This window comes from Sebastes fasciatus, chromosome 8 (genome assembly GCF_043250625.1).
Source record: "Sebastes fasciatus isolate fSebFas1 chromosome 8, fSebFas1.pri, whole genome shotgun sequence".
Lineage (NCBI taxonomy): Eukaryota > Metazoa > Chordata > Actinopteri > Perciformes > Sebastidae > Sebastes > Sebastes fasciatus.
Window position 1 is genome coordinate 22,486,243 of NC_133802.1, and position 15,078 is coordinate 22,501,320.

General features: G+C 43.5%; 1 protein-coding gene across 2 annotated transcripts in view; it reads left to right on the forward strand.

Annotated features, from left to right (window-relative positions):
- The window catches only part of lrp1ab (low density lipoprotein receptor-related protein 1Ab), a 99,968-nt gene that overhangs the window by 76,134 nt on the left and 8,756 nt on the right, over positions 1-15,078 (forward strand). For both annotated transcript variants that reach the window (XM_074644308.1, XM_074644307.1), the window contains exons 43-79: positions 131-335; positions 432-624; positions 939-1,064; positions 1,166-1,294; positions 1,667-1,786; positions 2,076-2,189; positions 2,327-2,476; positions 2,565-2,687; positions 2,854-2,970; positions 3,104-3,232; positions 3,347-3,472; positions 3,612-3,752; positions 3,900-4,087; positions 5,063-5,246; positions 5,342-5,427; positions 5,536-5,655; positions 5,769-5,956; positions 6,104-6,309; positions 8,818-9,006; positions 9,647-9,795; positions 10,053-10,146; positions 10,322-10,438; positions 10,593-10,712; positions 10,835-10,957; positions 11,052-11,177; positions 11,291-11,407; positions 12,093-12,199; positions 12,299-12,431; positions 12,556-12,678; positions 12,804-12,926; positions 13,019-13,156; positions 13,287-13,424; positions 13,546-13,665; positions 13,757-14,019; positions 14,366-14,544; positions 14,666-14,772; positions 14,900-15,019. In XM_074644308.1, coding sequence (XP_074500409.1) covers positions 131-335; positions 432-624; positions 939-1,064; positions 1,166-1,294; positions 1,667-1,786; positions 2,076-2,189; positions 2,327-2,476; positions 2,565-2,687; positions 2,854-2,970; positions 3,104-3,232; positions 3,347-3,472; positions 3,612-3,752; positions 3,900-4,087; positions 5,063-5,246; positions 5,342-5,427; positions 5,536-5,655; positions 5,769-5,956; positions 6,104-6,309; positions 8,818-9,006; positions 9,647-9,795; positions 10,053-10,146; positions 10,322-10,438; positions 10,593-10,712; positions 10,835-10,957; positions 11,052-11,177; positions 11,291-11,407; positions 12,093-12,199; positions 12,299-12,431; positions 12,556-12,678; positions 12,804-12,926; positions 13,019-13,156; positions 13,287-13,424; positions 13,546-13,665; positions 13,757-14,019; positions 14,366-14,544; positions 14,666-14,772; positions 14,900-15,019 — 5,231 coding nt within the window. The remainder of the gene's footprint in view (positions 1-130; positions 336-431; positions 625-938; positions 1,065-1,165; positions 1,295-1,666; positions 1,787-2,075; positions 2,190-2,326; positions 2,477-2,564; positions 2,688-2,853; positions 2,971-3,103; positions 3,233-3,346; positions 3,473-3,611; positions 3,753-3,899; positions 4,088-5,062; positions 5,247-5,341; positions 5,428-5,535; positions 5,656-5,768; positions 5,957-6,103; positions 6,310-8,817; positions 9,007-9,646; positions 9,796-10,052; positions 10,147-10,321; positions 10,439-10,592; positions 10,713-10,834; positions 10,958-11,051; positions 11,178-11,290; positions 11,408-12,092; positions 12,200-12,298; positions 12,432-12,555; positions 12,679-12,803; positions 12,927-13,018; positions 13,157-13,286; positions 13,425-13,545; positions 13,666-13,756; positions 14,020-14,365; positions 14,545-14,665; positions 14,773-14,899; positions 15,020-15,078) is intronic.

A 15,078-nucleotide genomic window follows, 5' to 3' on the forward strand; every position in this document is an offset into this window, starting at 1 on the left:
CTGTTTTTTTCTTTCTTTTGAACAGTAGATTTATTTTAGTTCAGTCAACCGTGACTTTTATACCAAGACATTTTAGGAGCTCCCACTGCACATTATTATGCTTATTATCCTGTCTTTGCTCTCACTACAGTCTCATGTTCTGGACCAACTGGAACGAGCAGGCTCCAAGCATCATGAGGGCCTCTCTGAATGGAGCCAACGTGCTCGCCATCATCGGCAGTGACATTAAAACTCCCAACGGCCTGGCCATAGATCACCGCGCTGAGAAACTCTACTTCTCTGACGCCACACTGGACAAGATTGAACGCTGCGAATATGATGGAAGCAGCCGTTACGTAAGACAGCCCTTTAATTTTTCCTTTGGCTACATCGAGACGTTGACTTACACCTCAGTGTTTGGTGAAATGATGCCTGTATTTTTTCTGCTTTAGGTCTTGTTGAAGAATGAGCCTGTGCATCCGTTCGGCCTGGCTGTGTACGGAGACTACATCTTCTGGACTGACTGGGTGAGGAGGGCCGTCCTTAGGGCTGACAAATACACAGGAGGAGACATGAAAGTGCTACGTGCTGACATCCCTCAGCAGCCAATGGGCATCGTTGCTGTGGCTAATGACAGCAACAGCTGTAAGTATTATTAAGTTCATTTTTTATTATCCATGCTAGTGGCGTGGCTTTAGGGATGTCAGTCTTTTGGTCAATCTGCCAGTCCACCACTTTGGTTCAGACTGAAACGTATTGAAAGTATTGAATGGATTGCCATGAAATTTGGAACAGAAATCCATATCCCACTCAGCAGTGCCTGAATTGTACCAAAAAAACGTGCCCCAGTACCGTAATTCAGCAGTTAAATGACATGATCATCACATGTTGCTTCGATATATTTGTATTTATACGAACATACTACTCTAACTAACCCTCCTGTGTTATTCATTCCTCAGGTGAGTTTTCTCCTTGTCGAACAAATAACGGAGGTTGCCAAGATCTGTGTCTGCCAACATCTGACGGACGGGTCAACTGCAGCTGCCGCGGAGACAGACAACTCCTGGACGACAACACCTGCTCTGGTAAGAGAAAGTCTTCAATTATTTTAGGATGCAGTCTTAAAAGCCTCCTTTTTGATTCAAAGGTTGGATGTTGCTGAATTCAAATGTTTCTACCTCACCAGCGCTGAATGTGTCGTGTGGAAGTGTGGATGACTTTGAGTGTGGAAACGGCGACTGCATCAACTACAGCCTGACCTGTGACGGCATGGCTCACTGCAAGGACAAGTCTGATGAGAAGCAGTCCTATTGTGGTGAGTGTTTTTATGGGGCTATTAGTTGGTGAACAATGAGCTGTCACAGGTCATCATTTATATTTTGTCATTTGCAGATAATTAGCTGATGGTCATTTTCAAAGCAATTTAGAAATGAGTGCAAAAATATAATAAATTATTATTAGATCATTAGATTAAAGGAGAGTGAGGGCTGATGTGACTATAACCAAGGAGATAAATGAGCTAAGCGGAGGAGTAGAGGGAAATTTAGTATGTTTGATACAGAATATGTAGCACAGTGTATTGGTGTCATTTATAAAATAGTGAATTGGTAGATTAGGCCGTATTTAAAATATGCGGAAAAGAACTCTGGACTTCAGCTAACTCTAATGAACTGATTTTCCTCCACAGCCAATCGGATTTGTAAGAAAGGCTACAGGCGCTGCATGAATGGCCGCTGTATCGGCCACCAGTTCTGGTGTGATGGCACGGATGACTGTGGTGACCACTCAGATGAACTACCCTGCAACAGTAAGCAATTTATGTCCATTTTTTTAGCTGCAACTGATCAAAAAATCATTAGTTAAGTGTTTGATTGATGCACAAAGAGAAACTATGTTTGCCTGGTCTCAGATTATTTTTTTTTCTTAAATGTTTATTTTGAATTCTGACAAGCACTTAGACTAATATTTACATTTTTCTGGTCTCAGATTTTGGCACAATTTTAACTGTTATGCCCACACAACACCGCAATGTTTTTGCATACCTGATCAAATTGGCTCTTGCTTTCCATCTGTTAAAACTTGTGTGCATCCTGCAGTGACCCTGTGCAAAGTAGGAGAGTTCCAGTGCAAAGATGGAAGCTGTATCTCCAACTTCAGCCGCTGTGACCAGGTGGTCAACTGTGAGGATGCTAGTGATGAAATTAACTGCCGTAAGTAATCTACTATAATAATTTAAAAAAAGAATATTGAAAGAGGAAAGCTAGAAGGAGATTACATGGTGGAAAATTAGTTTAATGGATTAGTTAAGATTTCTTCAAAGTTATTTTTTTCCCCCCATTATTCTCAGAACCCACCGATTGCGCCCGTTTCTTCCGTCTGGGAGTGAAAGGAATTTCCTTCCAGAGCTGTGAGAAAACGACTCTGTGTTACTTGTCCTCGTGGGTGTGTGACGGCAACAACGACTGCGGAGACTATTCAGATGAGAGAAACTGCCCAGGTTGGCTGCTTTGTTTCCCCCCTAGAATGCTTTCGGCTTTTCTTAAATTGTCAGAGATTCAACATCATGTTCTTCTGTTGTCTTGCAGATAAACGGAAACTTAAATGTCCAGTGAACTTCTTTGCTTGTCCCAGTGGTCGCTGCATTCCCATGAGCTGGACCTGTGATAAGGAGAATGACTGTGAGAACGGAGCTGATGAGACGCACTGTGGTCAGTCTACAAAGTTGTCCCCTAATGCCCTTTATTTTTTCCTGAAAACACCAAACATCCCAGGAAAAACAGACTGTTCTTCCCACTGCACATGGAAAAACTTGCGGTTAGGGTGAATTAAATAATTTCTCCAAAATGCTGAGCTCTTTTTTGCCCTTCTTTGCAGACAAATTTTGCACATCCACCCAGTTTGAATGTGGGAACCACCGCTGCATTTCCAGTCACTGGGTGTGTGACGGCTCTGATGACTGTGGTGATGGTTCTGACGAGGACCAGAAATGCAGTAAGTGACCTATTACTTACACTCGCCAATGTAAAAGTGCTTTCTCCCACGCCCAGCGGAGGCATTTGGCTGTATGCCTAAGATTTCCTGACATTATATATCATCATGCAACTTTCCCATAATGTCATCACAGAATCCAAGACTTGCAGCCCCGAGGCTTTCCAGTGTCCCGGCTCTCACATGTGTGTGCCTCAACGCTGGAAGTGTGACGGAGACAATGACTGTCCTGATGGAGCTGATGAGAGTGTCAAGGCTGGTTGCAGTGAGTGGCACAATTACAAAATCAGCCCATGGGAAAAGCTGTCCTCCCAGAAACTCTCCCAACACTTTTCCATTCCATGTCCATTAACCAAAGTGTGTTCATTTCCATTTCCAGTGTACACCAACAGCACTTGTGATGAGAATGAGTTCATGTGCCAGAACAGACAGTGTATCCCCAAGCACTTTGTGTGCGATCATGACATCGACTGCTCCGATGGCTCGGATGAATCCCCAGAATGTGGTGAGTGTGTGTGATTGTGATCTTGGAAGAGAAATGCAGGAAGACTGAGCGGAAAGATAGAAAATTCTGACCACAAAGTAGGTTGTGACTGATTTTTATGTGATAGGTTAATGATAAACATACTCTTGTTCTGGCGTAGAATACCCAACATGTGGTCCAGAGGAATTCCGCTGTGCCAACGGCCGCTGCCTCAACCAGAAGAAATGGGAGTGTGACGGAGAGTTCGACTGCCAGGATGGCTCTGATGAAGCTCCCAAGAACCCTCGCTGCACTGACTCAGGTAGAGATTCTAATCACCATTTTTTAATAAATAATTTCTCTACCAACATAATGAAGTATGAGTCATATGAGAAAGTTGTTGTTCCTTAAGGACACATCCTGTTTCAAAGTAACACTAATGTAACATGCCATTTGTCTTTGATCTCAGAGAGGACGTGTAATGAGTCAGCCTTCATGTGCCTTAATAAGAAGTGTTTGAATGAGACTCTGCTGTGCGATCGCAATGACGACTGCGGTGACGGCTCTGATGAACTCAACTGCTTCATCAACGAGTGTCTCAACAGTAAACTGAGTGGCTGCTCGCAGCTCTGCGATGACCTCAAGATTGGCTACAAGGTAAGCCGTCTAATTGGTTGTTTTAATGCTTTTTTTTTTCTCCTCCCCAATTGTTCAAGAGTAACTAAAGCAAATCAAATTACTTCATGAACTCACTGAAGAAATTATGCGTCTAATAGGCACACAGTTACCTCACAGAAAACTTGGGGTGTGTATGCTATTAATGCTGAGTTACGGAGGACCTGAAGTAAAAAGGTTGGGAACCACTCACTTCAGGCATGCAGTTATGTAAGACAAAAACATGTTTTGGCTCTCTTCCTCGAAAGTAGGAGGCTGATCTCGGAACAGCTTGAACTCTGTGTGAACTCTCATGTCTGTGGTGTTGAGGCTGTGGTCAGAGCTTCATTTGAAAATGATTTTGCACACCGAAAGGATTCACTTTTATGCTGGCACAACATTAAATTGTATATAACTTCACCATCACAGATTTCCCCGGGTGTGTGTGACTTCCTTTCTGCGACTTAGTATCCTGCAAATTCCCTCATAATGGCGAAGGAGTAGAGTTTGGAAGTGTGAGAGAGTGCGTTGGAGTTCTTTTTAAAACACAGATGTGCTTATGAGAAGTGACAGGTTAAGCTGATTTTGACTAGTAATGAATACGTGTTTTGCTGTGCCTTGTGGTAGGATGATATTCATGACACTTATTTGACACATAACACATTGGATGTCAGCTTATTTTTTTTTACCCGTGCTCTCTGTTATAAGAGTATTTTGCGAATGCGATTCGTAGCTATTTATGCACCTTATCTGACAGCAGCAACTGGATTTCATGACAGTGTTGAGATATTAGTACCACTCTACATAGGAATTGGGACAAAAAATGGAACAACACATGTATCAGTTTGACTGTCGGAGGTTTTGTGACAGGCAGTGGCAGGCCCTAGTACTGTAATTGGTCCATACTAAATGGGAGAAGTGCCAGAACCCGTCGGCAGTGAGATTTTGACATATCTCTTGTGCTCTTGGCCCCTTCAGTGCAGGTGTCATGCTGGCTTCCAGCTTAAGCGGGATGGGAAGACGTGTGTGGATATAGACGAGTGCACAACCACCTACCCCTGTTCTCAGCGCTGCATCAACACACACGGCAGCTTCCACTGTCTCTGCGTGGATGGCTTTGAACTCAGCCCCAATGACCCCACCATCTGCAAGTCCACGTCTGGTGAGGCACGCTTCTGTGTGTTTTGCATTTTGCCGGTTGCTCATTGCCAATTCAACCCTGACGCAAATGTTTCCTGTGTGTGTGTGTGTGTGTAGAAGAGGAGCCCTACTTGATCTTTGCTAACCGTTACTACCTGCGAAAACTCAATCTGGATGGATCCAACTACACTCTTATAAAACAGGTGAGACACACTGGTGCTCAATTTGACCTACTGAAACCGCAACAAAGGAGAAATTCTTATTGTTAGCTCTCCGTTCATCTGTTAATACTGTACCTACCTCTGTTTCAGGGTCTGAATAACGCAGTGGCACTGGACTTCCACTATGCAGAGTCGATGATCTACTGGACAGATGTGACCACCCAGGGTAGCATGATCCGACGCATGCTTATGAACGGCAGCAACATAGAGGTCAGTGAGGACATCAAACGCCCTTTTAGCCAGCCAACACATTAACCATAGTATTAACTTCTTTTTGTGAAAGTTGCGTAACTCGTGTGTCTAACTCTTGACTGACGTGGCAGGTTTTACACCGGACCTCCCTGAGTAACCCAGATGGCTTGGCAGTGGATTGGGTTGGCGGGAACTTGTATTGGTGTGACAAAGGCAGGGACACCATCGAGGTGTCAAAACTCAACGGGGCATACCGGACTGTGTTGGTCAACAACGGCCTGAGGGAGCCTCGTGCTGTGGCTGTGGATGTGCGCTATGGGTGAGAAGCACAGCTTATATTAGGTTATCAAAACACTCTCATCTGGTAATGGTAACTGTTGCTGAGCTATATTTGAAATTTAAGGTGAATTTAATTTAGATTCACTATACTGTAACTGTAAAACCATCTTTATCCCCTGCTGGTTAGGTACCTGTATTGGTCTGACTGGGGTGACAACCCTCACATTGGGAGAATCGGGATGGACGGTACCAACAGAAGTGTCATTGTAGAGGATAAGATCACGTGGCCCAATGGACTAACCCTGGACTTCATCAATGACCGCATATACTGGGCCGATGCCAGAGAGGACTACATTGAGTTTGCCAGCCTGGATGGCACCAATAGACACACAGGTAACAGAGCAGTTCACACTCAGACACAGATACCTTTTTGTTACTGCTTAGAGCAACTAGACCCCCCCCAGAAAAAAAACCGAATTGTTCAAAACAAATAAAGAATAAGATTTTAAAAAAAATTTAATAAATACAAATAATTTAAAAATAAGTAAATAGATAAAACGAAGAGCAGAATTATCACAGTATGGACAAAATAATAATAAGTAATAATAACAATACATATATATTTTTTAAAACATACATAAACAATCAGCAAAAAAGATCATAATATAAACATAAATACACATAGTCACACAGACAAGTAGAGGTACATATTAGTCACAGTTGTCTGTAGTAAATCTATATTGTAGTTTGGTTTGGATGAGAATCAGTTACGGAAGAGTACACAGTTTTAGTGTCTTCATATATGTCAGAAATGGGTGCCATGTCTCATAAAACTTACCTGTAGAGCCACCCAATGTACACTTTATTTTCTCAATGTGTAAAAACCTAATAAGTTCTGCAGGCCACTGGACATGGGTGGGAGAGGCCTCTTACTTCCTCTTCATAAGTATAAGTCGCCAATTAATTAGGGTAGCGAAAGCAATAGCATTTGAGTAATATCTGATAAGGAGAATGTCCTCTGGTACTACATCAAAAATTGCAATCAAAGGAGAAGGGGTGAATTTGACTCCAAAGACACATACTGTGTTTGTATCTTCAACTTGAAATTGACAGAAGATGCACTAAAGACACACAGTTGATGCGTTTATTGATTTAGTCTTTTAAATAAAGCTGGTGGGGAACTGGGAAGCTTTAAGTGTTTTTTTTTTTTTATTTGTCCGCTTAACAGGAGAAACAATTTATGACAAAACCACACTGGTAGTGAAACGAGGAAGTGCAGAAACTGAATATTCAGCGGATTAGGGTTTGCTGTGGTTACATTTTGTAGCGTGACTGGATAATGGGATTGTCAGCTGTCTGAATGAGTTTCCTCTTGTCAAATAGTCATGCATACATTCACATACTTGCTTTGGGAGCCACCGAGCATAAGCAGGCAGGTCAGATGGTTGCCCGCTGTGCTGGAATCCTGCAGCACAGACCAGGGGACAGAAGCCCTTTTTGTTCTGACCAGTGAGGCCTCTAGCATGTATGACGTCTGCATAGCACTCAGTTGTTTAGCACACTCGCTACAATAGTTGATATTGTCACAGCCAACCAGGCGTGCAGAAGAATTCTGCTGCTCAGCCGGGCGTCTGTATTGTTTCATTCGCTAAGCTCTGCTCAACACATATAGATGGCATCCCTCCATTCTTTGGATGAAGAATGATGTGAGAGAGAATTGTACTATGAGTTTTCTACATGTACACATTTTGTGTTTCATCCAACACAATGTTCCAACATACAAAAATAGAACATTTGACATTTGACTTGAATATTAGCTTGTGGTGTTCATCCACCAGTAGTTTGTCCAGGGAGTCATTCACCCATCCTTTGACATACACACACCATGCAGACACCAGTGTGGCCTTGTGTGTGTTTGCTGAACAAGACTTTGCCTGTTTGAATTCAGATAAGGACTGACCAAAGGGGGCTTCATGCTAATCTGACTAATATCACAGTTCAACCTGACACTCCCATCACATGATAACAACACATTAACTGTTTAAAGCACCTCACTTGTTATAATCAATACTGAAACCATGGTCACCTAACGACAAGATGTTCTCCACTTGTGCCACTCGTGTGCTTCATGTGTATCTTCTTATATGTGATTGCTGTGTTTTACAACAGAAAACTAATGGTGTGTTTCCATAATGCACCGGCCTCAAATACTGAGAGCAAACACATGAAAGACAAGAATATGGGAGCAGAAAAGGTGCAATTAGAGTGTAAAGCCTAATGAGGCGTAGAAACCATTACATAACACGCAGATAGTGTGGAGCCACTATAGCTGTGCAACCTACCCTGCCTCTGTTTTACATTAACAGTACAAGAGTGTCCCGACAGCTTCTCTTTGAGAAAAGGTTTATTTTACAACATTGCTTTAATATTACTAGGGTTCCCATTTGTCTGTGAACTTCTAGAATATCACAGAAATGTGAGGCATGTATTATGAATGGGAAAAGTCTCAGGTATTTACCTGTTTTTCATATTTATTTGTATTTTTTAGGGCGGTCAATGGATTCAAATATTTAATCGCAAATTAATCACACATTTCACATCACAGTATCTTCACTTTAGCTTTAAAACTGAGCCCGCTACGCGTTAATGCGTTAAAGAAATTAGTGGCGTTAAAACAAATTTGCGTTAACACATTATTATAGCGTTAATTTTGACAGCCCTAGTATTTTTATATTTACTACTTCTCATGCATACCATTAACAAATCAGGAAAAGATTGATTTTTTGGTCAACTGCACTGATTAGTTATAGAAAGTCCTTACTTAGGATAACAGTAAGACAGATTTATAGAACCTAACAACTCATGAACAATGTGATTTAATATTTGTCTGTTGCTTTGCAGTTCTCACCCAAGACATCCCCCACATCTTTGCCATGACTCTGTTTGAGGAGCACATCTACTGGACAGACTGGGAGACAAAGTCCATCAACAGAGCTCATAAGTCTCTGGGTACCAACAAGACCACCCTGATCAGCACCCTGCATCGGCCCATGGACATCCACATTTACCATCCCTACCGCCAGCCCGAAGGTAAGAGACGCACTGTAGCAGGAAGCATGCAGCAATGGATGTGTAAAGGTTTGGGAATTTGACAGAATATAACATGTAGTCTATCAGGCCTAACACACATAATTACACATTATTGTGCACCCGCTGTGTATTTGTTGTTGTAGTTAAAGCACTATAACCTCGATGTTGGCTATGTGTAAAATGGGAACGGTACTTTGTTCTCACTTAAAAGTCTTGGACAAATTTCAATTGTATTAAGTTGAGGCACAAAGGCACCAGGGGGAACTGTGGAAAAACGTGTTTTAATTAATATAGCATTTATATGGTATCTGATTGGGATTAATATACATGAACTGTTTTAATCATGTTTTTTCCAATTCCCTAATAAAATGACAAACAGATCTTACCTGCCTTTGTTTCAATATAATGTATACCAACGGCTCATCTAGTCCAAGAAAGAAGATTTTAAAAGCATTAAACCATGTTATGGTCTAGGATTTCATTGTATGTACTGATAAATAACAAAGATGCAAAGACTCTATAACACATAATTATTATTTTCCCTACTTCAATCCATATATCGTAAAACCTCTGTCTTGTGCAGCAAAACATATCGGTGCAGTCAGAGGTTAAAACATTTCCCCTCTTTCCATCTTCCCAGTGCTCAACCACCCGTGCCAGACAAACAACGGCGGCTGCAGTAACCTCTGCCTCCTCTCTCCTGGAGGAAGCTACAAGTGTGCCTGTCCCACCAACTTCTACCTGGCCAATGATCAGCGCACTTGCATGTCCAACTGTACCGCCAGCCAGGTAAGGAGGCTGTGTAAACATCATCATCAATGCGAATGTGACTGAATGACTACAGTTGATAAGTGGATTTTCATATCTCCACGTGTCGCTGTGTCTTGTTTGATGAACTGCTTATGCCTGGTGATTGTCTATTGACAGCTGGCTGCCAGCCCAGCGCTACAGTAGCCAGCTCTTGCTTCGTCAATGCCGTTGACGCAGAGGAGCTCTGGTATTGTGTCCTATCATCACTTTGATTAATTCTTCTCTTCCTGCTGTAGTTTGTGTGCAAGAACGACAAGTGCATTCCTTTCTGGTGGAAATGTGACACAGAGGACGATTGCGGTGACCGGTCGGATGAGCCAGCAGACTGCCGTAAGTGTTTTGAGAAAGATAATTAGGAGACGATAGTGTGTCCTGTAACATGTATGCGTGTGATTCGTTTTGAAATACAAGGGACAATACTGCAGGGTGGAGTGTTAAAAAAAATATTGTGGTATAACTTTTCAGTGTAATCTTGACAAATTGTGACTCTTTTTTTCCATTACAGCTGAGTTCAAATGCAGGCCGGGGCAGTTTCAGTGTGGCACAGGTATCTGCACCAACCCTGCCTACATCTGTGATGGAGACAACGACTGCCAGGACAACTCAGACGAGGCCAACTGCGGTATGACTATCTCTTTTTTTTATGTTTTTCATTCCGAAATAATTATCTTGCACATTTTTTGTATGCTACCATCACCCCTCTAAAGCTCATTACTTTGTAGCATTAAATCTGTTGCTTGTTTCTCTCCTTCTCTGCCTGTGTAACGGCACTGCAGATATTCACGTTTGCCTGCCCAGCCAGTTCAAATGTTCCCACCCAAGCCGCTGCATCCCAGGCATCTTCCGCTGCAACGGCCAGGACAACTGTGGAGAAGGAGAGGACGAGAAGGACTGCCGTGAGTACAAGCTTTTATTCAGTTACATCATATATAACACAGCGCCAGCCTTGATATGCTATTCTTTCACTTTGATGCGTAATTTCACACAGTAACTATAAATCTGTTATTCCCTCCCACAGCCGAGGTCACATGCGCGCCCACCCAGTTCCAGTGTGCCATCACCAAACGCTGCATACCTCGTGTCTGGGTGTGCGACCGCGACAATGACTGTGTGGACGGATCTGATGAGCCCGCCAACTGCAGTAAGACTCCCATTTTGTCTAGCGTTTTTGTTTATCCTGAGTCATCCTTATCAGCTCTCAAATGTAACCGCCTCCAAATGTTTCCCCTCTCCAGCCCAGATGACTTGTGGTGTGGACGAGTTCCGATGCAAAGACTCTGGACGCTGCATCCCCGCTCGCTGGAAGTGTGACGGTGAGGACGACTGCGGCGATGCGTCGGATGAACCAAAAGAGGAGTGTGGTAAGAATACAGTCTCCTTTTAAAATTAGACAGATGTGCTGAAGAGGAATTTGTGGCACTGATGTTTCCAAGTTTTATTTTATTGACTGTAACATATTCTGTGATCTGCACAGCTGAGAGGACTTGCGAGCCGTACCAGTTCAGATGTAAGAACAACCGCTGTGTGCCGGGCCGCTGGCAGTGTGACTACGACAACGACTGTGGGGACAACTCGGATGAAGACAAGTGCAGTAGGTGTCATTTTCAGTTTGGAGACGAGGCCTTCATACGGCGTATTGTCAGCATCTGTTATCTCACCTCGTCCAGTGTCACTTACACTCATGCCTTCTTCACTTGTAGCATAGAGTACTCACTTTGCACCTTTAACCTGTTAACTGCATACTAAGTCACTAACTCAGCGTTAACATCCATTCTCTGTCATTTCTGATGCATCTCACCTCATCTGATATTTGTTTCATTTCATACTGTCCTGTTGGCATGAGCCAGAGGTAAGTTACTCCACCTTCATATGTCACCTCTCTGCTGTGTCTCCACTCTCATGCTCCTGTCAATCTGTGATCCCCACCCACCTGTGAGAGTCTGCAAGCTGAGCTCTAAATAGATTAGTGTTCTGTTTCCCCTTTGCCACTTGATGCCACTGCATAAAGCTTTATTTTAATAGTAATTTTGATTACTATCACAAATATAAACCTATGTAAAACACATTTAATTAGTTATATAAAATACCATTTAGACTTATTGAGCTCCTTTCATTCTCTCACATCACCTGCAGTGTCTACAGTTTTCTTCTGTGGTTGTTTCAGCCCTCTTCCTGTGTTTTGTGCTGAAGGCTAAAATAGCCATAGCTCACTGATAAGGGTGTTTAACCTTGTGTTATGTCACTGATCTTGTCACCTAATTTTTCTTCTTCTGTAGTGCCTCGACAATGTTCAGAAAGTGAGTTCGCTTGCACGAACGGCCGCTGCATTGCTGGGAGGTGGAAGTGCGATGGAGACCATGACTGTGCTGATGGATCTGATGAGGTGCAGATACTTAGTGTTTGGGCGTCCTTCAAATAATATCCTGTATGTGTGTGTGTGTGAGTATAAAAGCTGATCCTGCGGGTTGTGGTGTTTCTTTAGAATGGATGTGATCTGAAGTGCGACAACGACCAGTTCCAGTGTGAGAACGGACATTGTATCCCCATCCGCTGGCGTTGTGATGCCGACCCTGACTGCATGGACGGCAGCGATGAGGAGAACTGTGGCAGTGCTGGTAAGTGCATGTTTGTGTCTGTATATGCTGTTTTGAATTGTATTACTTATGATCAATTTATGCTGCTGTTCTAATAGTTTGTTGTTTCTTTTAACCATGCCAATCTCTTCCTTGTTTTTCTCAGCTGGGCGTCATTGCCCTCTGGATGAGTTCCAGTGTAACAACACTTTGTGTAAACCCCTCGCCTGGAAGTGTGACGGGGAGGACGACTGTGGAGACAACTCTGATGAGAATCCCGAAGAGTGCAGTGAGTGCAGCCTTGTGAATCACAGACATGTTGAATGTCTATCAGTCTTCATCTTTTGTCCTGACCTATTTTCTATCCTCTACCGTCTTTGTCCCTCTTGTCCTCTTTCTCTGTTCGGCTTTTAGGGAGGTTCCAGTGTCCTCCCACCAGAGCTTTCCGCTGCCAAAATGACCGTGTATGTCTGCAAGTGTCAAAGAGGTGCGATGGTGTCAATAACTGCGGCGACAACACGGATGAACTGAATTGCCGTAAGTTGATTCAAATAACTGTGAAATCCCCTCCTTCCTCAACTTAAGGAGATTGCTGACATATGTGTGTGTGCGGTGTTATATGTCTACAGCGGCCCCTCCAGCTGTTCCCACATGTGAAAAAGACGAGTTCCTGTGTGCCAACGGCAGATGCATCAGCTCCACTCTGCGCTGTAACTTCTTTAACGACTGTGAGGACTATGGCGCTGATGAGATCCACTGCAAGACAGGTGCCGCATGTCAAAACTGATTTCTATATCACAGCTAAACACAGATTGGATGTTTCAAATGTTAAGCATCAGCAGAATCACTTAAACTTTCAAATCCACTGACTCATGTTTGACTTGTGTTTGTGTTCAGACACCAAACTGAATGACTGCAGGAGTAACAGGACTCAGTGTGGTGATGGAGACGAGGCCCACTGTGTCACCAACGGCACAGACTCCTTCTGCTCCTGCAAACCAGGCTTCCAGAAGACAGGACATCACACCTGTGGAGGTACATGTGCACAAAATACTGCACCTGACAAATGATAACTCACTTCAAATATTTAAATGCTTTAGAGGTGAGGAGCTGGGCTGGGATATTTTAAGACTTTCCTTGGCTTTCCATTTTTCAGATAAGAATGAGTGTCTGCAGTTCGGAGTGTGTTCCCACATCTGCAACAACACCAAAGGCTCCCACAAATGCAGCTGCCACAAGTACTTCACCAGGATCAATGACACCTGCAAGGCTGACAGTGAGGACCAGAACTGCATCTGTTTTATATGTTGCTCTCATGATAATTGTTCATTTTAGTTTCAAAGTGACTTTCTCTCTCGTCCTTCCAGGCATGAACAGCAGTCGACAGATTCTCTACATAGCCGACGACAATGAAATCCGCAGCCTGGACCCCGGCATGCCCAACTGGCGCTATGAGCAGACCTTCCAGGGCGATGCCAGTGTGCGTATTGATGCGATGGACCTGCACGTCAAGACCAACCGCATCTTCTGGACCAACTGGCACACGGGCCGCATCTCCTCCTATGAACTTCCAGGACCGTCCACATCATCATCAACCTCCTCGAGTGAGGGCAGGATCACCAACCTGCAGGTAATGCTGAGTCTATGATAATGCTACATTGCGAACAACAAATCCGTGTTGAAATCAGCAGGACGAGAGCTAGTTAATGTTAGCTGTTAACTCCGTGCATGACTGTGTTGCTTACCGGATGCTAACAGCTAACGTTAACTAGCTCTCGTCCTGCCGATTTCAACATGGGAGGTGCCATTGATTTACATTATGATGCCTTCGGGCTCTATTCAGTAAAATGAATATTAGGCGAAGGTAAATTCTAACGTTATCATGATGTGTTCAAATGTAATCTTGTAAAATGTCGTTATGAATAAATAAAGTTGTTTGAAGGAGATGTTTTCACAGCAATTTGTTTCGTATCTAGATCAAAGAGCTGAAGATGCCTCGTGGTATAGCGGTGGACTGGGTGGCTGGTAACCTGTACTGGACCGACTCCGGTCGAGATGTAATCGAAGTGGCTCAGATGTCAGGCCAGCATTGCAAGACCCTCGTCTCTGGCATGATAGACGAGCCGTACGCCATTGTAGTGGATCCACAGAGAGGGTAAGAGAGAGTGCTGAGCTCTTTGACGGTGGCCTCAATACAATATATGATTTCTATCATGGCTTTTTATGCTGTTGTATGTTTATCTAATTGTGTGTTCCAACTCTGTGTTTCCTTTCAGTACCATGTATTGGGCAGACTGGGGGAACCACCCTAAAATTGAGACAGCTGCCATGGACGGCACTCTGAGACAGACTCTAGTTCATGAGAACATCCAGTGGCCCACCGGTCAGTACAGCAGTAGCAGCACATTCACAGCTTTATGCTTGGGAGCTGTCCAGCAGAATGGCAGCCTTTTATTCTATATAAGCTGTCATGTCTTTATCTGTAAGGCTCTTCCGTTCTGTCTCTACAGGTTTGGCTGTGGACTACTTCAACGAGCGTCTTTACTGGGCAGATGCAAAACTCTCAGTGATTGGCAGTGTTCGTCTGGATGGCTCGGATCCTGTCATTTCTGTCTCTGGCATCAAAAACAGTTGAGTTCGAAAACAAAACTGTGTGAAACATCAAAATTCAGAAATCTGGCATAAACAT